The following is a 19,741-nucleotide window of genomic DNA, read 5'->3' as shown; positions in this document are numbered from 1 at the left end:
ATTTTAACCATCTTCCTGGTCGAGGTGGGGTTCAAGGTGTTCGTGTATCGCCGCGAGTTCTTCCACCACAAGTTCGAGGTGCTGGACGGGGTGGTCGTGGTCGTGTCCTTCGTGCTCGACGTCGTCCTCATCTTCCGGGAGCACGAGTTCGAGGCCGTGGGGCTCCTGATCCTGCTGCGGCTCTGGAGGGTGGCCCGGATCATCAACGGTGGGTGAGGGGGTGTCCTGGGCCAGGGGGTGGGTTTGTCACCTCCCCTGAATTACCTGGGCTCGTGTCTTTGTTCTCTCCTCACACCCATCTGTGAGACCCCTGGTCCTGCTTTCCTGGTGAACTCGGAGTTCCACCCCTGTGGTTTTCCTTGCTGGAGTGTGGCCAGAGTCAGGCTGGAATTTCTTTGGAGCAGGGATAGACATTCCCCCTAAAAAACTTCATAATCTATTCCTCTTCACACCTCCTGGACCAGTTTCCCAGCACCACTGCCTGCCACACACTCTGGCTGTCCATCCTGGAGAAGGATGGCTCACATCCTAAGTTTCCACTGTAGGATCCTTCTGGCAATGTTTTAACAGGGGAGTCCCTGTCTTCCTGCATCTGCTCCTACAGCAGAATAGGATTTAATGCTCTGTTCTGCTGCTACTCCTCCATCCCCTCCAGGGATGCTGCAGGAAATGTCCTTGTCTCACCCTGGATCTTTCTTGCTCGGATTCAAAGGTTTTACCATAAAAAGAGAAATAGAAAAGAAAAAAAATAGAAATCAGACTTAAGTGACTTTGCTGTAGAAATTGTAAATTGTTGCAAATAGATGTTAATTCAGGGTATAGCTGGAAACACTTTCTTCCTTCTTGGGGAAGGAATTTCGGGATTCCAAAAAATGTAGCAATGAGATTATCTCTAATTCCTGCATGAAACCTCAGCCCAACTGCTGTCCTGTGCCTCCAGCTCAGGTTTGGTGAGTGCTCTGTATTTGGCACAGAGGGATCAGAGGAGGGGATGGCTGGGGCTGTGTGTTTTCAGCCCTCACTGCCCTTTGGATGGGGAGAACGTGCCTGGTCGGCAGCAGCCGGAGGGAGGGAGGATGTGAGAGCAGCTTGTGGCTTCTCTCAGTTCAGAGTGAAAGTCAGAGAGAAACTGGATTTGCCTGCAGCCCTGGGAGCCACGGGCTCTTACAGCAGAAAACAGGGTTGCTGTTACAAGAATATCCCCTTATCCTTGGCTGCTCCTGGTTTCCCCACCAGCTTTTTGCACTTGCTGGAGGAACAGAGGGAACAAAGGGAACGTGCCCCACGCTCGGGCGCCGTGTCTGTGCCTGGCACGGTTCAGTGCCCCTGGCAGGGACTGGGTTACACCAGCTGGGGACTGGTCGATGTTACCAATGCAAATAATGCTTTGTCCCCTGAGCAATGAACCCCAAAACCCCAAACCTGCTGCCTGGAGCATGAGAACCAGACACCCCGCGGTGCCGCCTGTGTGTTGTTCCGGAGGAGCCGTGTCGGGGAGGAGGAACAGGATGTTCTTCGTGCTCCCACAAGGATGATTTATTTTTTTCCCCCTCAGAAAAGGATGGCAAGAAAAAGCCTTTAGTGTGGGGGCTGAGTTCACATGTCATCACCTAATGGTGCTTGTAGAGAAGTGACACCTCTGCCGTGGTGAGACATAGCGTGTCCTTAGTGCAGCTGGGCAAGGTGAAGCCAAAACCTGGTGGATCTGAGGATGTGCCATGTCCTGATCCACTGGGATGTTCCATGTCCTGTTCCCCCAGGCCACAGCAATCAGCTCCAGGGCACGAGCCCCAGGCTGTGCCCTGCTGTCAGAGCAGGTCCTGACTACACCTAAAACCTGCTAAAACACGACAAAGCTTCCAGCTCCATCCCCCCCAGGCTCTGCCAAGGGAGTACATTCAAATTCAGGATTTGAGTGACAGTCTGAGTGATTAATTCAGCTCTGCCTCTTCCCAGCAGAGTATCCCTATCCGAATCCCTCGGGTGGCTGATTTAAAACCCTCCTCATTAAGAAAAGCACTTGGGAAGGGTGGTTGGAAGATGACAGAACCTAAACTGGAGAGGAACATGTTTAACTCCTTAAGGACAGACCCTGTGTCCTGTTAATTCTGCTTGTGGCTGTTTTACAATGTAAAGCAAATCCCCTGGGAATTGTTCCACAGGAATAATTTTATCGGTGAAGACCCGCTCGGAACAACAAGTGTCCAAGTTAAAACAAGCCAACCTGAAACTTGCAACAAGGCTGGAACAACTGGAACACAGCTGTGTAGAGAAGGTAAAAAGCCACTTTTAATTTGAGTTTACCTGCCTGGGATCCTTGTGCAAGGCTGGCACTGTTGGAATGGTTTCCTCACTGGAAAGTGTGGGGTGCCCTACCCAAGTTCCCTGAGCTGCTCCTCCTCCAACAAGTGGTGTTTCTCTCTGTCCTACTTCCTTTAGCCAGGTTGTCCTGCTTTCCTGCAGCAGTGGGAAGATCTGTGGGAACCTGGGGAGCTATTTTAAGGATATTAATGACTTAACTTTTTGTCTCCTACAGGAGCAAGAAATCGAGAGGCTGAACAACATCTTAAAGCGGCACGGACTCCTCAGCCAGCCAAAGTAGGAGGCCAGTTTTCCAAGGTGGGAATTCTGCCTGGAGAGTGCAGTGTTGGAATCCACCAGTTTGACCCGAAAGGTTTTTCTGTCTCTTTACTTCCTCTTGCATTATGTTGTCTATAAACATTTTCTATTTGACCACACTTTGATCAGACCTTGAGATTGCAAAAAGAGTTTTGCTGGAAAATTAATTACACGCAGTCCCTGTAAACAACAATTTTTTTCCCCTTTCTTGTACAGTTGTACAGTCAAAATTGCAAAATAATTTAATAAAGACACATCTTTACAAGCTACACACCCATAGAAGTACCACTTATTTAAAATAATTTCATTTTTTCTGTGATAACATTTTTTGTTTGCCACATCTTGTAGAACTTGCAGTAGAAATGATAAGAACTCAGGCTTGAAAAGAGAATTTCTCCTCCACCAGCTGACTGTTCATCATCAATACATCTCTTTGCCAACCATTCTTCTCATATTGTTGGTAGTTTCCTCATTTCTGTTGCTGCTTGTGCCACTTTGTTATTTATATAACAGTTGTTTCAAAACCACCAACAGGCCGCTCCTTCCCTTGACAATCAAATCAGCCCCAAAATAGAGACAAACATGTGCCACCCCACGTCAGACAGAGCCTTGTTCCACCAGCAGGTCCCAGGTCTGATACTGCATTTTCTCATCCCTTCTTCCCTTTTCAGTTCACTGGGCTACAAAGTTCTTTGTTTCCACAGCTCATAAATCAAGGTGTTAAAAGAACTGGAATGTGTCAGAACAGATGTAGGTGAGTGGAACTGCTGGGAACAGTCAGGCTCCAGAAAAGCCATTAAAAAGCAAATTCTAAAGGACCAGGCTGGTGTTCGAGCACAACATGAGCATTTGCAGGTACTGGAAGGTCCCTGTGGAGACACTATTTGATAGCTGGAGAGTCAGATTCGATGAGTGGGAATTCTGAAAGGTGTCTCCAATGGATTTAAGGCAGACTCAGCTGGAAGGGCCACTGAGCTTTGCTCAAAGCATAACTGAACTGTTCAGATTTTTAAAGAAAGGTAATTAATTAGTGGTGGTGGGGAAATAGCCAGAAATATGTGGCTTATTCATGTATGGGGGTAGATAAAGCAGAGGCCTTATCTAATAGCACATGATTGCTTTAATTAGCAATTTAACTCAGCTGTTATGGGATAATGAAGCCTGGTTTCCTTTGGAGCTGTGCTGGGTCCCTTCCCCTCCTGCCCCCACAGGCAGGGAGCTGGGAACAGATCTGATGTGCTGGAAGGCTGGTGGCTGCACATGTGCTGACCAGCAAGTTCATATCTGGACCCTTTTTCCTCTCGGTGAGTTATAATTTGGAACTTTCTACTTAATGTGGATTTTTTTAACCCTTCTGAGAACGTCACAAGGTCTCACCCCTTCTCTTTTGACCGATTTTAGCCCAGTTTATCTACAATTTAGATGAAACTCATGGCCCATCACAGTGACTTGATAAACCTTGGATGGAAAATCAGAAAAAGCAGAAATGTGGGGGGTTTTTTGATGAATGCTTACCTTAGACAAATGGGTAGAAAAAATCAAAGGGTAACTTGATGTTAATGGTGGGCCAAGCTTTATAGCCTGGCTCTGCAGGTGAGGAAATGTCAGTGAAAACAACAGAACTTGTTACAGGAATAGTCCTTTCCCTTCCTGAGGGAAGCTGCAATGAAAATACAAACAGGAATTAGCTTCAGCCTTCTGTTTGTATGGCTGGTTTATTTGGTCTGGGTTACATTTTCACCTGTCAGTTGTAAATTTTTTTTTCCATATACAGTCCCATGTTTCTTTTCATTAATGATGTATGGATTTTTATTGAAGGGTTTTGGCAAGCAGCCAGAGCTGTGTTTGAGCTGGAAGAGAATTGTTGGGTGGAATAAATGTGAAGTGCTGCCTTCAGATAAAGAGATTATCTGGGTCACTGGCACACAGGAAAACAAGCCCTTTGTTTTATCTTAAACCCTGTAATTTAATTACATACCTGCTTCAGTGTGGTGGTGGTGAGTGTTGCTGTAACATTCACTATCCTGGCTTGGGGATTGACCAGGGATCCATATTTAGTCCACTTCACTTCTATTCCAAAGGACACTGGAATTTGGCACGAGCTCTGCAAAGTGTTAGAAATCCTCTCATTGTCTGACTTACACAAAAGCCACTTCATTAATTAATTATTCTTGTTATTAGGGGGCAGGGTGACCCAGGAAGCTCTCTAGGGAGGCAGCAGAGGTGCTGCAGCCTTTGCTGCCCCTGCAGATTCTCCATAAAAGTGACTCTGTACCTGCATTTCAGCAGGACTGTCCTGCCTCAGGCAGGATTTGGCTCTTGGTGATTGTGCTCAGCTGGGACAAAGTAGGAATACTGGTGGGACAGCAGAAAATCCTGGACTCTGCCAGGGCAGAATTTTGAAGCCAACAAGCTGAACTATTTTTAGGCATTTCTTCTTGAACTGTCACGTTTCTGGTGACAGAAATTACTCACCCTTTGGTTGCAAAAGCATTCAAGGCACCTATACACAAAGTGTCATCTCCTATTGTGCTTCAAAGGATTCTTGTTCTCTTACCCTGACCTGGTGCAAGAGGAGAAACAGTGATTCTGTTACTTCACTCTTTCAACCTCACCTCTGATGCTTCATCCCCTCTGAAGAGTAGGACTAAACTATGGCTAGAAGTCATTTTGCACCCAATATGTTGTCCTGAGCCATAAGAGGGGTAGCAGCTTGATTCAAAATAAACCCTGTCTTCTACAGCCAGAGTGAAACTCCTCATTTGTGAATATTCCAGGAATTTCCTCCAGTTTTTTTATGCATTTTTTCCCTCCCATATTTTTTCTTCTAACTGGTTGCTGCATTTTTAGGCTGGGAAGGTTGAGCTGGTGCTGCATTACAGGTACAGAGGAGAGAGGACAGTGAGAGTGAAGGTGGAGGGTGGTGTGACTTTTCACCTGTTCTGAGATGTGGAGGTGAGTTATTGGCACCCAGTCAAGCACATCCTGGGCTTGGGAATTCCCAAATGAGGCCACATACTCAGGAAAGTTTTGGCCCTTCAGTACATCCAGGAGGGTCTGAGCCAAAGGCTGGCATTTCATAGCTGCTGTAATTCTTCCAGAAAACAAAACAAAACAAAAAAGAGATGAGTTACAGCAAAATCCATTGGTTTGGCACAGGCATCATTTCTCCTGCTCCCATGCTCTGTTCAAGCCTTCTGGCTACAGTTGCTAATGCCACAATCTTTTCAAGAGAAAGACCATTTTTAATTAAATGCCATTTTTTAGAATTAAATACTCCGTTCCCGATACTCCTCCAGCTGTAGGAACAGCCAGGACCTGAACAGAGCCTGAGGCAAAAGGCTGTCAGAGGGTTAAAAGCACTAAATTAAAAATAAAGATTAGTTCTTACCGTAACTTACAGCCTGAGATCATGTTATAACCAAATAACACGGGGGCTCTGGCTCCCTGTGCTGCCAGGCAGTCCTGGGTGGATGTGCTCTGCAGGATGGAGAGCTGGCTGTGTTTGTTGGTGCTCTGAGTGATGCCAGATGTAACACACAGTTAAAGGGAAACTCAGCACTTCATGTGTTTCAGGACAAAAAAAGAATCCTTAATCATATCCTTAAAATACATCTGAAAGTGCTGTAATAGCTCCAGACTCCTCTCACAGTGTGGAGCACCAGGGTGTGCAATGAAGGTCTAAATCCACTCACTACACAGTCCCAGGAGATTGCAGTCAGGACTGAGTCATTCCCTTCTAAAACACAGCCAGAAAACCACTCTTTTATACAGATATATTTTACAGATGTCCAGGCTAGAAAGGGTTTGTGAAGATGGACCAGAACAAGTGCTGCAAACAGAAATTCAGCAGGGAAAGGATATCCTTGAGGCCAGAATCCTGCTCTCACAGGCAGCCCGACAACGTAACCAGGATTGCCACTGAGAGGAACTGGCTTTGTGTCCACCTGCAATGCAAACACACAGGATTAGATCTTACCCTGCACTGAAAGGGCTGGAAAACACATAAATATTTCAGTTATTTTAGGATTATTTATTGCCTGGAATGATGAGTAGTAAGGCTGTAAGTCAGACTTTGCTTTCTCTGGATACAGAGCCACAAGATGGGGCTTGTAAATGTGACACTTTGGAGGCCTTTATTGCCCAGCTCTGAAATGCTGCCTCCTCTGTGTATCCACGGCAAGTCATACTTTACCTTGCTGCTCACAATTGTTCTGATTCAAGTTTAATAAGTTTTGTAATTAAATGTCTCTCAACAAGTCACCCATGACATCTCCACAGTTACCTGAGTGAAGCTGATTTGGAAGCTCTGCTGGATTGAAAGTGCTTCTTTGGTAATTGCCCCCAAGACAAAAGCAGCAGCTGCTTCTATTATTTCTCCTGTGTCTGTGTAGGTAATGTGATAACTCACCTGAAAATTAAGCATTTTAGATGTTCATTTGAATAAATGCATAAGAGAAACTAGGGGGGAAAAATGAAGCTAAAATTATTCAAGTGTTTTATTTCTTCCTTGCTTAAGAAACTCTGAACTACAGAGTGGGGATATATTATATCCTCTAGAGCTTCTTCAAAACTGACTTCTTTAAGCATAAACACAATGTTCATCTACTTAAGATTAAAAAATGAGATGATGTGCAACATCTATTCCTCTCTCTGTGCCATCAGTGTGCCTGAAAGCATCTTCTCCCAAGCATAAAGCAGATTCTACACTCATGTTATTGTCTGTTTTGTCATATACACACAGTAATGACAGACAAGGATTTCAACCTTTCAAGGATTTCTCCTTGAAATGTTGCATATAGTTATTATTTTGTTGCAAAACACTCTCTTTTATCCCAAACTCGGTGTCTCTCCTGTGACATTTGCTTTGGGGATGTCACAATCCATGGGAACTTGAAGGCCTTCCTGACAGCTTTGCAATTTGTGCATCAGAAGTGATTTGCTGCAGAGATTCCTCCCATCAAACACCAACAAGGGCTGTCAGACCTACCCCAAGGACTACATTTAAGCACAGTTCATCCAAAATCATGGGGAGCCTCAGGACATCAGCACCCTTCAGTGAAGTCCTCATTCCATCCAGGGACTGGACAATGATGGACTGGACAGAAACATTAACCTGGAAAACAAACTCAGGTCAGTTCTGAATGTGGGTATAATTAATTTTGGCTCTTTCTGTGTTATTGTATTCATGACCCTTCCTGGTTCTGTCCCACAGTCAGTAATTCTCTGAACAATTACTGTGTTACACATACTGCAGAAGGTCAACCAAAGGGTCTATTTTTAAGTAAATAAAGAGATTTACTTAAAAAGAGAAAGTTTTATATGAGGGGAATATATCAGGCTTGAATGTTTGCAGGCAGCATATTATCTTGCTGTTGCTGAGTACCATTACTGATGGCAAATTATATTTTTTTTTTACTGTAAATATTAAGGATTAAGACCCTGTTCTGATCAAGTCAGTGAAAAACTTCCAATGACTAAAACTAAGAATTTTGCCCCCAGCTCTCCCAGCTAATTTAGAAGGGTACTTACCATCTGACTTGATTTGGGCACCTAGGGAAGAATAAAAGGACAAATTAAAACAATAGCAAAGGTAAGACCTATCACAGTAGCAGTTAATCAAAGCAGGTAAGGCTTAACTCTTTTGCCTATTTAACTCCCTCATTACAATAACTTTCACACTGTGGAAGTGATTGGATACACTCCACAGTATCCAGAGGTAGGAAAAGAACTGTTCTCTGTGGCCAGTGGGAAAAATCTTATAATCCAATCCCCTCCTTCCTCTGAGTCCTGGAACTATCCACAGACCTCCAGTTTAGGAAGTTGGCCAGGCTGTGCTTCCCAAAGAAATGAAGAGCTTTTGTTGTCCTGTTCTGATGGTGAGAATTCCATAGTTGCATGCTCTTTAAACCAAAAAATGAGAAGCAAGTCTCCTTTTGAGAAGCAAGTCCAGCACGAAAATTTCCACCAATATTTCATGGAAAAGCAGAAGTGTTGGACCAAGGTCATCAGTCAGGCCTGAAAAATACCCTCATAAAGCACCACTTCATCAAATTTAACTTTTCTGATTTTCCAATGAGTGTTTGAGTCACATCTTTGGGACAGGACCAAGAGTTGGACTCTGACCATGAAGTAATTGTGCAGAATTCTGATGGGATACAGAGAGCAGTGACTCATCCAGGAACACATTCCCAAGAGCTGGAGCTCTGGAGGTGATGCAGGCAGAGTCTGTCCCATATTTATCATCCCAGGGTACAGCTCAGCCATCAGAACCAGCTCTGTGAATAAAAGTGCTTGTAAAGATTAGATTTGTCCTTCAGGGCATCACTATTCCTGACTAGGGAAGAGGGAATGAGCACCATTTCTGGAATTGTGTTTATCCATGACTGGGGTGATGGATCATGGCTCTGTAGGTCGCTGGCACAGCCTCCTGTGCCTCCCACTGACTCTGCTTCCCACCTGGAAGGGAGGAGAGGAAGGGCAGGAGCAGCTCTTTGCTTTGGCAGCTCCAAGTACCCACTGACTGTGGTGGGAAGCATCTTGGTAGAGGATTCCAAGAACCACCCCCCACTGGGATCTGCTGGACAGGCCAGGGTAGAGATAAACTGGTTAAACAAATTAACTGCAACAATTACCAAGACATTCCTCCCGCTCCAGCTGTCCCTCCCGGCAGTGCAGACAGGCCCTGCTGTCCCAGTGCTCCCAGTAAGGCTCCCTGGCTTACTGGTTTGCCGTTTCTTTGGCCAGCAGCTCCACCTGCTGGCACTGGCAGGGCTCCTGCTCTGCCCTGTGGCCACACTGTCCCCAGTACCACCATCTTCTGATGTCACATCCCACCCTCAGCTCCATTTGGGAAGGGGATCTCCCTACAGAGTGACTCCAGCATTTATTCAGCCTTGTCCAGTTCCTGCATCTGATCCTTCCTGACACCCACTGACCTCTCCTGAGCTGGGCCACTGTCTTGGCAAGGAGCATATGGCTGTTATTCCTCACTGTTCCACTGAGGAAGGGGAATTCATCTTCAAATTTCAAAGCACTCCACTGCTGGAGCCTGGCCTGGCCATCCTTGTTCTCTCCTGGTCCTGCAGCCAAGGAGAACTCTAATTTTGGGAGGACATGGAAACACTCAAAGCCCTTCTGAGGCAGTTTTTTCCACTTCTTCCACAGCAGGTTGATCAAAAGCCAACATCTGTGAGCAATCCCTGCCTGATTCCAACAAGGTTCTCAATGAGCAGGAGAATGATCCCACCAGTGAAAGTGGCTTTCCTTTCCTGTTGGCACCTTTGGAATCTGTAAGGAGACTGGAAGGGGTCTTTAAGCAGTCACTCGCTGCTAATTAAATCAATTTAAATAATCACACAGATTAAAAACTCCTTAATGGTAGAGAGGATGCTGTTTCTTGAAGAGTTTCAGCTTCTGGAAGGAGCCATCGGGTCAAGGTCTGATGGGTTTCAGGTTCAATTTTACAGGAGTGATTTCTTTGTCTTCCTGAATATCCTCAAAGGGGATTTATTTATACATGAGACATCATCCTCCAGGTCAAAAAGGGAGGAAAAAGCAGGCTTAGCTTTGAAAAATAACCACAGACTGGATGTGGTAGTTGGCAGATCCAAACAAATTTGCTGTCAGTGGGGTAAAAGTCGTGTTCTTTGAGGAGCATAAGGGAGGTTTAGTATAGTGTGCCATCAAAAGTGAGGCTTGGGGGAAAGGCACAGATGCAGAGGATTAAACCTTAGTTTTACCAGCTCTTTAAAACTCAGATTTCTTGGAATTATGCACTCTGGTAACAGGCTTCTTGGAAAAGTCTGAACCTGCACAAAAGCATGAAAGTGCAGCAAGCACTGGTTCAGGGAGCTTGTCTCTTCAAAACTATTATTTTGTATTTCATCTTTGACTATATTATTTATATTTGGCTAAGCAGAGAACAGAAAATTATTCTGTTACCAAAGCTTGAAGTAAAAACATTCCCAAAGGCTTTCTGTATAAAAGCCTGTTGTATATGGAGATGTTTTTTCCCAACCCACAATTTAAAAATCCAAATAAAACACCATATCCTTTAGTAAATAGACATTACTTAATTCTGCAAGTTCAAAAAGATCTGTAATATCAACAGGCAGCTGTACAACTGTTTCAAATCATACTTACTGCCAAAATGCTGGAGTTGATGTAAAACAGCATATTAAGTGCTTGAATGCTTTCACATTTTTCCACACTTACTGATCTGATGCATTTTGTGGCCTGGTTTACTAAAAACCCTGAAAAAAAAGTCCAAGTATTAAAGGAAATTAAAGAGTAATTATGAAAAGCAGAAATAAATAACATAAGAATCTTAAGTACAAGCAAAAGTGAAAGTAAATGTCATCTCTACTGTAGATAAGGATACAAAGAATGATACTTTCTTATATTCTCACAAAATGGTATGAGATAAAATATTCCTTCTTAACAAGCAGTTGAAGCTTCATAAAAGCTAGAAAAAGATATATTCCTTCATTTTTGAGATCCCATAAGGTTTTTTGTTTCACAAGAGCCCTGAGCTCTCCTCCAGTCACCACCAGGACTGTTGTGAGACCCTGCTGACAGTGGGGTTTGGGAAATGCAGGTGTGGGTTTGCTCATGGGTTTTATTTTTCTTTTCTTGCCTCTGCAGATTTTCAGGAAACTGTGTGAAAGGTTAAAATGTAGAGCTCCAGCCTGCAAGTGGGACTTGAGAAAGGGACCTCAGTGTACAAAGGGACAGCTGGCAAAGGCTGCAATACCCTCTTCCCTCATGGGGTCACCCTTGTGCTGTTTGATTAAACCAATTAGGCCAAATAGGGTGTTTTATTGGTGGACAAACAGCCCATCAACAAGATACTCTGGGGTTTACTTTGAATGTTCAACAGAGATGCAAAACAACTTCCATTCTATGTCTAAAAACCACAGAGAAACAGAAGCTATTTTCAAATAATTTGATAATTTTATCTGGGTTTACACTGAGGGGTGAGCCACCTTTCTGCCTGACGAATCTCAAGCCAGAGCAGGGTCCTCTAAAGAAAATAAAATGGAATTCAAATGTGTTTTCCAACCTGCAGGATTGGCATCGGAGCACCAGGAGGAGACAACAGGACTTGGCAGTCTCAGAAATGCATCCTCTGTCTGTATAGGAATCCCATACTGCCAAAGAAACCACGGATTCAGGGACACAGGTGTGTTTCAGCCCATCAGAGTTTTACAGCATTTTCATTAGCAACAAATATGAATAGAAGAAGTGCTTATTTCCACTGTATCTGTCAATAATTTATACTATTTTGTGCATCAGTTTTTAAAAAGCTACTGCTACAGCAAAAGAAAGCTACTTAATTTTCAAAGTCCTTAAAAATCTAGTTCATTTTCTCAGTTAACACAAAACACTACACTTCTACATTTCCATATTTAAAGACCACCAATATAAATTTTGTCTCTTCCAGAAGAACTGTATTATTTAAAAGCAGGTGCAAACAATGCTGACTTGTCCTTTTGTGGAACAATCTAATACTTATTGAATCAGATAATTATTTACCTCATATCTCTGAGTTTCATTTGCATCAGGAGGGTCTGGAGCATCTGTGTCCATATTCCAGCTCTCAGGCTCAGCACTGAAAGCAGCACTCCCAAACTCATTCAGCAAATCATCAAAATTTTCTGGAGTTGGCATTTCAGGGGACCTGAGGTAAAGTGCTTGTTTATCTGCTCAAACATTTAAAAAATGAGATAGCTTTTAGGATATAAAGGACACAGAAACAGTATTTAGTAACCATTTCTCCTTCTGGAGTGGTTAAAAACTCTGTGATAGAAAAATACCAGTGCAGCTTAATCTTTAAGAGAAAACCTAAACAGGATCTTAATTCATCTTGCCCAGATGCATGAAAGCACAAATTTTATCATAAGGAAAGTCCCTTGCTTTCAAAATCCTGATTTCTAACAGCAGAATTTCCAAACGACACATGTCAATTAGTGTCTGCAGTCTCCATGCTAAATATTCAGGTGATTACTGCACAGTCATAATTAAATTAAGAGGACATAGTGCTGATCACTTTTAACTGCCCTGCAAGTCACTTCAAACTTGGGCATAAGGGATTTGTACCACAGACTTGGATTGGATTGGGAAGTCACTTTTCCACGAGACAACTTTAAATTTGATTTATAGGAGATGATAATTTTTTTTTTTTAAAAAGGCACCCAAAACTGTATGTCTTTTTTTCCAACAGAGATGAGTTACAAGTATGAGATGTTTTAAGTCCGTGGTTTCACAAGTGAAAGGATCACAACACAAGAACTGTGAGCAGGCAGAATCACCAGTCTTCTGAGAGGTTTAATAAAATAGAAACAGTTTTAAATTTAGTCTCTTTCTGGCTCCTAAAGAGCTTACAAAAATAACACCACAATGTTTAATACTGGCAACAACTCTACTTACAGTTTGTAGCATGAATGCAGAAAATACTGGGGTTGACTTGGTCAATTAATTGAAATATCCTTTCTGGTGGGTTTGCTTCAACATCAAGAGAATATACAGCAGCTTTCTGCCTACACAGGTGGCTGTCACCTCTGCAAGCAAGAATAATAAATGAATGATCCACTAGAAGTTAGTGTTGACCAGATTTTAAAGTTCTTTCCATGTACTGAGGCAGCAGCACAAAAAAAAAAAAAGCATAAGATTACCGTTTTAATACAATTTGTATAATTGTGCAGCCTTAGAAGGCTCCTGTTGTTTTACACTCTGTGCTTAGTAATAAATAACACAGAATTTTTCCACATGTGGTATTTAGCAGAGAAAACTGTGAGCAGCAACAGGAAGGAAGGTGAGAAACAGGGAAGAACCTGCCAGGGATAATATTGGAGCTAAAATGATAAATGGGATGGGATCCAGATGGTTGAGGCACCAAAAATGCAGGTACATCCAAGTGGGAAGTCTGAGCTTTAGGGTAACGTAATGGCAGGGCAGGAGAAAAGGTCAGTTTTGTGGATATGGGAATAATCTCCACTTTGGGCAGGGAGTGGGAAAGAGTCCTGCTTGAGGTCAATGTAAAAGAAGGGCAGAGTGAGAAACAGGAGTAGGATCTCATCATAAATCAACCCCTTTTCCTGCTGTTTCAGAGACCACACGGATCCCTCTTCCTTGGGATCAGCCAAACTAAATAAATATACAAATACATATAAACCCAGATGTAAATAATGAGATGCACAATACTTGCAGACATTAAAAATCCCCTGGATTTTCAGGCAAAAGGAACATTTCACACAAAAAGAATTTGGGGAAAGAAACACAACTTCATTTTAGGCATTTCTAGTTGACAAAGAGAGAACAGTCACTCCAGGCAATTAAAGTGTCACTCAGGAAGGTGTTGATTAGACCTTTCTGATATATATAAATATCTCTAAATGGGTGGCAGGAGTCATTGTGTGCAAGAACAATAAGAAACCACAGTCTGGCATGATTGCTAATTCAAATTTCAAAGCACCAAGAATAAACCCCAGTGCTCAGATTGGCATAATTTATACAGAAGGTGGGCTGAAAAGCTGCACTTATTGTTCTCAGAGTTCACTAAGAGATCTTTTTTATTCCCATTAGGATTTTGAAGTGAGCTTTCTGAACTCCTTTTTGAGAGGATGAAATGAGATGAAGGGGTTTTTAGAGCAACTAAACAGCAAAGAAACAACTATTGGCTCTAATTTATTGGTATAATGTTAAATTTTAGTGGTGTTGAAGTGACAGACTGGCAGGGAGGCAGCAGGTTGGGATGGTGACTTTAAAATTAAGACCAGAACAATGCTCACACTACTTCAAAAAGCTCTGAATTGGTCAAGTTTTTAGCTGATATCACAAATGTAATCAAAGATGTTGCTGATTAATTGCTAATGACCTACAGAGGTGGTCAGATGGTACCATTTTCCTTAACTTCCAGGCACTTCATTATATTAATGGAAGTCTAAAGATACATCATTTTCCCCTCTAAAAAAGCATCACCACCTGAGTGTCCACAGACAGGAGCACAGGAGGAAAGAAGGAATAAGGGAAAGAGAAATGGGTGTTTATACACAAAGAGCATTGATTGCATCCAGAGAATGGTTCTAGAACCAATAACTATGTGCTATTTTATGGCAGCACCTTGTAGTTGAAGGTCATTGGAAATTTTTAGGAGGGGAATGAGAACCTGCAGCATTCAGGATGCATGCACTTGGGAAATTGTGAAATGCAACCATATATTTAGCAACTGCTGCAAGTTAGTGAAGAGCTCTCTCAAATAATTTGAAAGAAATATGTCTACAGACTTCTCATTTAATGATTTTAAAATAAGGGAGCTTGTTTAAGTATTGGGGCCAAAGGTTTCCAGGCCCAGGGCAGGAAGATCTGGAGAAAGTGGAGTCAGGATGGCAGCAGGGAGGGGCTGGGAATTGGTGAGAGGAGAGGGCAGAGCCCTGACTTTGTGTTTTAGTGTTATTTATCCACTCACGTGACCACAGGGACTGAACAGGCAGTGAAGAGGCTGAACTCCTCGGGGCTGCAGTCGGGGTCACAGCAGCAGTTGACATCACACTGTGCCACCAGCAGGTCACACACACACAGCCTGGCAACTGCAGAGAGATGAAATCAGAACTGGGGCTGGGATTTCACACCTCCCAGCCCGTCCCCGAACACCCTCACTCTTCACCTCCACTTGGTTCGGACAACGGGCAAATCCAAACTCACTTGCTCTTTTTTGAAGGCATTTTTAAAAGCCATCCTTAGAAAAAATCTATTTGGGACACATGGACAAAACTGAGACACTAAAATCTGACAGTGAGAAATAAAAAACCCAACCTAACAGGAATTCTGAAGGCATGAAAATATACTCAGCCCTGCAGATGTCAAAAAAAAAGAGATACAAACAAGAAGGTGTTAATTTCGATTTACTGGGAAGAAAAATAAAACATTTGGAAAGAGTGAGATGTTTATAAGCATTGAGCAGTAAAATGATGTGCCAACATAACAAGAGTTGACTTCTTTGAAACTGTTTTTTCTCTCTGTCTTTAGCTGCTGTGAAATATTGTAATCACAGAGAGAGGAATTGTTAATCATTCTGTAAACTGGCCCCATAAAATGTTTGGTAACTTAGAACAGTCTTAGGTTTTCAAGTTCATAAATGCAAAGAACAGATATTACTCTACTGAACTGTTTTGAGAGTTGTTCTATAATAAATCTTGACAAAAGAACAGCACAGAATGAGGAAAATTAAGCTCAGTGTTTTATAGGCAAGACATTCAAAGGGTATTTTCATAATTAATTCTTTTATTTCAGTTGGACTGTTGTCTGTTTCTCTACGGCTTCCTAAGTGTTCTCTGACCACCTGAACAGTATCCAGGTATTTCCTGGAATCTCCGAAGTTCTCCCTGTTCTGTTGGCTGAGTTTAGCCCTGGAATCCTTAGTTCTCCCCGTGAACAAGAGCATTTTAAACATGAACGATTAGATCGCAAGGTTATGTCTCCCAGATTAGGGATTTAAGTCTCTTTTCCCTAAGGAGGGAGCACTGGGACAGGTTTCATTTGGCAACTAATCCACAGAAATCTGAACTGATGGAAATAAGAAGCTAAATTAAAATGTAGCCAATAAGACAGTGGGAAACACCTTCTGAGAGCACAGTAACAACGATTTATTTACATATTGGTATGACAATGTATCCGCAGCACTGGGGCTGAATGAGGAATCTGGGGGTGAAGTGGGCACGTGGAGCTCTCCAAGGAGATCCAGGGGAGCCTCTGCGGGGTCAGACCCTGCGCGGGGAGCGGGCGAGGGCTCAGAGCAGGGGCTGGAGGGGCAGGAGACCCTGCCCTACACCCGCGGGCACACACAGGGCTGGGTGATGCTCAGATATGTGACGGACACATCTTGCTGCAGTAACCCCCAGAGATGCCCAGGGAGAAGCCGGGCAGTTTTCCCAGTCCCGGGGAGGCTGCAAGGGGAGGGAAAGAGGCACCAAGGGCCCAGTGGCGACAGGAGGCCGCGCGCGGGGCTCCGCTCGCCCGGGAAGGGCCGTAGCTCCCGCAGGGCACCCACCGTCCGTGATCGGGGCCGGCGCGCAGTGGGCCTGCGCCTGGGCGGCACCGCGAGTGTCTGCGGGCTCCTCGCTCGGCTCCGCTGCCCGGAGCGGCGGCGGGAGTAGGAGGAGGAGGATGAAGAGAAGGATGAGGACGGGAATGGCTGCTCTCCCGGGCGCCGCCATGGCGGCCGCCCTTAGCAACGGTTGCCAGGGGCAGGGCGACCCCGCCTCTCGCGAGACTTGGCGGGGCCGAGGGGAAGGGCCGCGCCCCGGCTAAGATGGCGGCTGGGGTGGTGGCGGGGGGAGCCTCAGGGTCTGTCAGGGTCTGTCAGGGTCCTCCGGGCTCCCCCATCGCCCCTCAGCGCGGGGAGAGGCCGCACGCTGGGCTTTGGCTGGGTATGGCCGCTGCGGTGGTGTCAGGCAGCCGCTTGTGCCACCCAGCGCCCTCAGGAACAGTCCAGACCGGCGTTGATCGGGTGTTGCCCCCTCAGTACCACAGAAAAGGTTTCTGGTGTAGTGAACCGCGAAGGAGGTCTGGGGAGAAAAGCTGCTGGAAGGCCACACGCAAAAAGAAAAAAAAAAAAAAAGTGTGCGGAATGGTGCCTTGTGAGAGAAAAAATTCTATATTTCACTTTTTTTGCAACTGTGTTTTTAGTAATCTTTCCTTAAACTAATTTTTGAAGTTTTAAAGTTTCTCCTTCTGAAAATGCCCTGGGTCCTTCATGCTCAGTGTATATTCATTAATTAAGCTGGTTAGAAATTTTGCCATATATGCAGGTAACTTTGAGGTCTTTTTTAACCTAAATGGTTAATGATTCTAATGATTCTAAATGATTCTATTTTTATAGTAAATTGGAAAAACTAGGCTAGAGAGTGACTAGTGATCAGGGTTACCTTACAGATGTAACATCCAGGCTTCAGTTCAACAAGGAAATTAATTTTTAAAATGAAACTTCATCGAGTTTATGTTCTGCATTACCTGAGGGGAAAGTTTGTCACTCTCTACAACTCCCTGGCAGGAGGTTTAGATTAGATATTAGGAAATATTTCTTCATGGAAAGGGTTGTCCAGCATCAGAACAGGCTGTCCAGAGAAATGGTGGAGTCACCATCCCTGGAGGTGTTAAAAAATGTGTGGATGGGGCACTTGGGGACATGATTTTGTGCTGAGTTGATGGTTGAGCTCTAAAAGCTCTAATATTCCAGTTTCATCCATTGGAAATGGAAATAATGTCTCTCCTTTGCACTGTCCACTTACCCCCAGGGGTGCGATGAGTTACACAAGAGCACTGACTGTTCACTCCGTGTGAGGCCACCAGGGTGCTCTGATGTTCTCCAAGCGCTGCTAACCTGCATTTGAAGCAGCTCCATGTCACGTGGCAAAGTCCTGGAATCCTTCCCATGGAAACACCTCTGCTCCAAGGACATGGTTACATGAAGGTGAGAATCTGCTGTGCTCTGCTGTACCTCAGAGCTGTGTGTGCCTTCCACCCCAAAATAACCTCACTGGGTCTCCAGCCTGCGTTCCTTGTTCCAAAGTTTCTGTGTTCACCTTTCCTTTTGGGGATGAGGAACTGGTGTGTTCAGTCTCTTTGTTTTTTGCTGTTCCTGAGGTTTTTTGGATTCCATTGGAAGCATCCATGCACTTCCTTTCAGCCAGGTGGTCAAAATGATGTTACAAGTGTTGGGTTTGTTGGTTTTTTCAGGCTTAAAGAGCAACAGTGACTTCAAGACACTTCCATTTTGAAAGGAAATTGTAAAAATGGCACGATAGGACTCTTTTTTTTCTTCTCACTGAGGCTGTGTCAGGACTGGCTGCAGCCATCCAAGGGAATACAGCCCTGTATTTGAGGAAATCCTGGGGATCTTTAAAAATCCATCTCTTGCACTGTCCCAGAGCAGGGAAACAAAAAGAAAAGCAATCCTACAAGTCCTGCAAAGTTGGAAACTTGGATTTTAGATTACAGGCTTGGAGGGAAAGTGGTGCTTGGTTTATTTATCACCACTGGTTATATTCTGTCTTCTTGTTCCCCTGCAGTGCCATGAGATAATTAATATTAAAACTTGTTAGTTTACACGTTTCTGATGCATTTAAAATCGGTTAAAAAAGGGCTGTTGACAATGCACCAGGGAAAATAGAATTTAATACATACTTTTTGCATCCAGAATTACTTGGCAAAGCTGATGGTGCACAAGGGACCAGACTCCAAGATGAAAAGCAAGCCTTGCTGGAATGTGAAAGCACAGATTGCACCCTGGATGAATGTGGGCAGGAGCTGGATGAATAAAGAGGTATTAATTCTTCCTGCATCTACCATTGAAATAGAACTGGGCGACTGTTCAATAGCAAAGTAGGATGGAATTAATCTGTTTTACTCGTGACCTTTTTTCTTTTCTCAGAAGTGTTAGGGCTTCACTCAGAGCAACAGTTCACCTAAAAACCCATCTCCAGTATTTGCTGTAAGAGAAGAATAGGTCAAACAAGCTGCTGTGTCACTTCAGCTCCCTCTTTATTGGTGTTTAAGTGAGCAACTCTGAATTCCTCAGCTGTAGGATGTGATTGTTCAATAGGGTCATGAAGCCTCTCCAGAAATATGTACTCACAAGCAGAATGCAAAGTCCCTGCAGAAAGGAAGTTAAATAAAATACAACCCCCCCACCTTTGTCATGGAGAGAGGAAAGGCAAGATAAAAACCCATGTCTAAGAAAACCCGTTTGAACGCCACTCCCCCACAAAACCCACCTTTATGTTGGATTTCTGAAACAGGTTCCAAAGAGCAACTCCAAGTGTGTAGGATGAGATCAGGACATCAATAAATAAGGCTTGTTCTCCATCACAGAGATTTTAATTTATCCTGTCAACATGAGTTAATTAATAATTAAAGAGGGCACTGTGATCCTCGTGTGGGAGGTCCTAGAAAATGAAGATTCAAGCAGTTGAAGATGCAGCAGGGTGCTGTCTATTAAAAAGCATCTTAAGGGATTTGCTGTATTACTATTTTAATTATAATTTAAGCTGCAAGATTTTGATGTGCATTTAAGCATTACAAGGTGGCATTTCCAATGCAAACATGGCAGGATTGAGTCCCA

General features: G+C 43.8%; 2 protein-coding genes across 7 annotated transcripts; one reads left to right on the top strand and one right to left on the bottom strand.

Moving 5' to 3' along the window:
* Positions 1 to 3: 3 nt before the first annotated feature.
* Positions 4 to 2,888, top strand: HVCN1 (hydrogen voltage gated channel 1; the record flags this gene model as incomplete). The annotated part of the gene is made up of 3 exons (XM_017813935.1): positions 4 to 208; positions 2,163 to 2,275; positions 2,537 to 2,888. Coding segments are annotated over 3 exons (384 nt in total), but the record flags the coding sequence as incomplete, so codon positions are not given.
* Positions 206 to 16,854, bottom strand: TCTN1 (tectonic family member 1). Of its 6 annotated transcripts, none has more exons than XR_001874681.1 (16): positions 16,670 to 16,854; positions 15,089 to 15,209; positions 13,051 to 13,181; positions 12,157 to 12,323; positions 11,684 to 11,771; positions 10,765 to 10,874; positions 8,152 to 8,172; positions 7,610 to 7,735; positions 6,905 to 7,030; positions 6,484 to 6,566; positions 6,011 to 6,151; positions 5,557 to 5,713; positions 4,598 to 4,723; positions 4,135 to 4,279; positions 2,305 to 2,493; positions 206 to 699 (listed from the first exon to the last, which is right to left on the bottom strand). XR_001874681.1 is itself a non-coding variant. In XM_017814434.1 (15 exons), exons 1-14 carry the CDS (start codon positions 16,833 to 16,835, stop codon positions 4,136 to 4,138), a joined length of 1,707 nt encoding a protein of 568 aa, XP_017669923.1. In that variant the 5' UTR covers positions 16,836 to 16,854; the 3' UTR covers positions 206 to 699; position 4,135. The 6 variants fall into 6 exon arrangements, 4 of the variants coding, with proteins under 4 accessions (XP_017669923.1, XP_017669922.1, XP_017669919.1 ...); XR_001874682.1 differs by having other exon boundaries at positions 2,305 to 2,457; XM_017814434.1 differs by lacking the exon at positions 2,305 to 2,493.
* Between the last annotated feature and the right edge of the window lie 2,887 nt (positions 16,855 to 19,741).

The sequence above is a fragment of the Lepidothrix coronata genome, unplaced genomic scaffold (assembly GCF_001604755.1).
Source record: "Lepidothrix coronata isolate B3197 unplaced genomic scaffold, Lepidothrix_coronata-1.0 Scaffold44, whole genome shotgun sequence".
In the NCBI taxonomy this organism is placed as follows: Eukaryota; Metazoa; Chordata; class Aves; order Passeriformes; family Pipridae; genus Lepidothrix; species Lepidothrix coronata.
The sequence above is the reverse complement of the archived record's forward strand: the minus strand, read 5'-3'. Positions and strand labels throughout refer to the sequence as shown.

Coding starts and splice junctions, on each gene's coding strand:
- TCTN1 (XM_017814434.1), bottom strand. CDS start 16,835: ATGGCGGCGCCCGGGAGAGCAGCCATTCCCGTCCTCATCCTTCTCTTC. Junction 12,324..13,050: donor CTGCATTCATGCTACAAACT/GTAAGTAGAGTT, acceptor ATGTTTGAGCAG/ATAAACAAGCACTTTACCTC. Junction 10,875..11,683: donor CTCCGATGCCAATCCTGCAG/GTTGGAAAACAC, acceptor CTTTTTTTTCAG/GGTTTTTAGTAAACCAGGCC.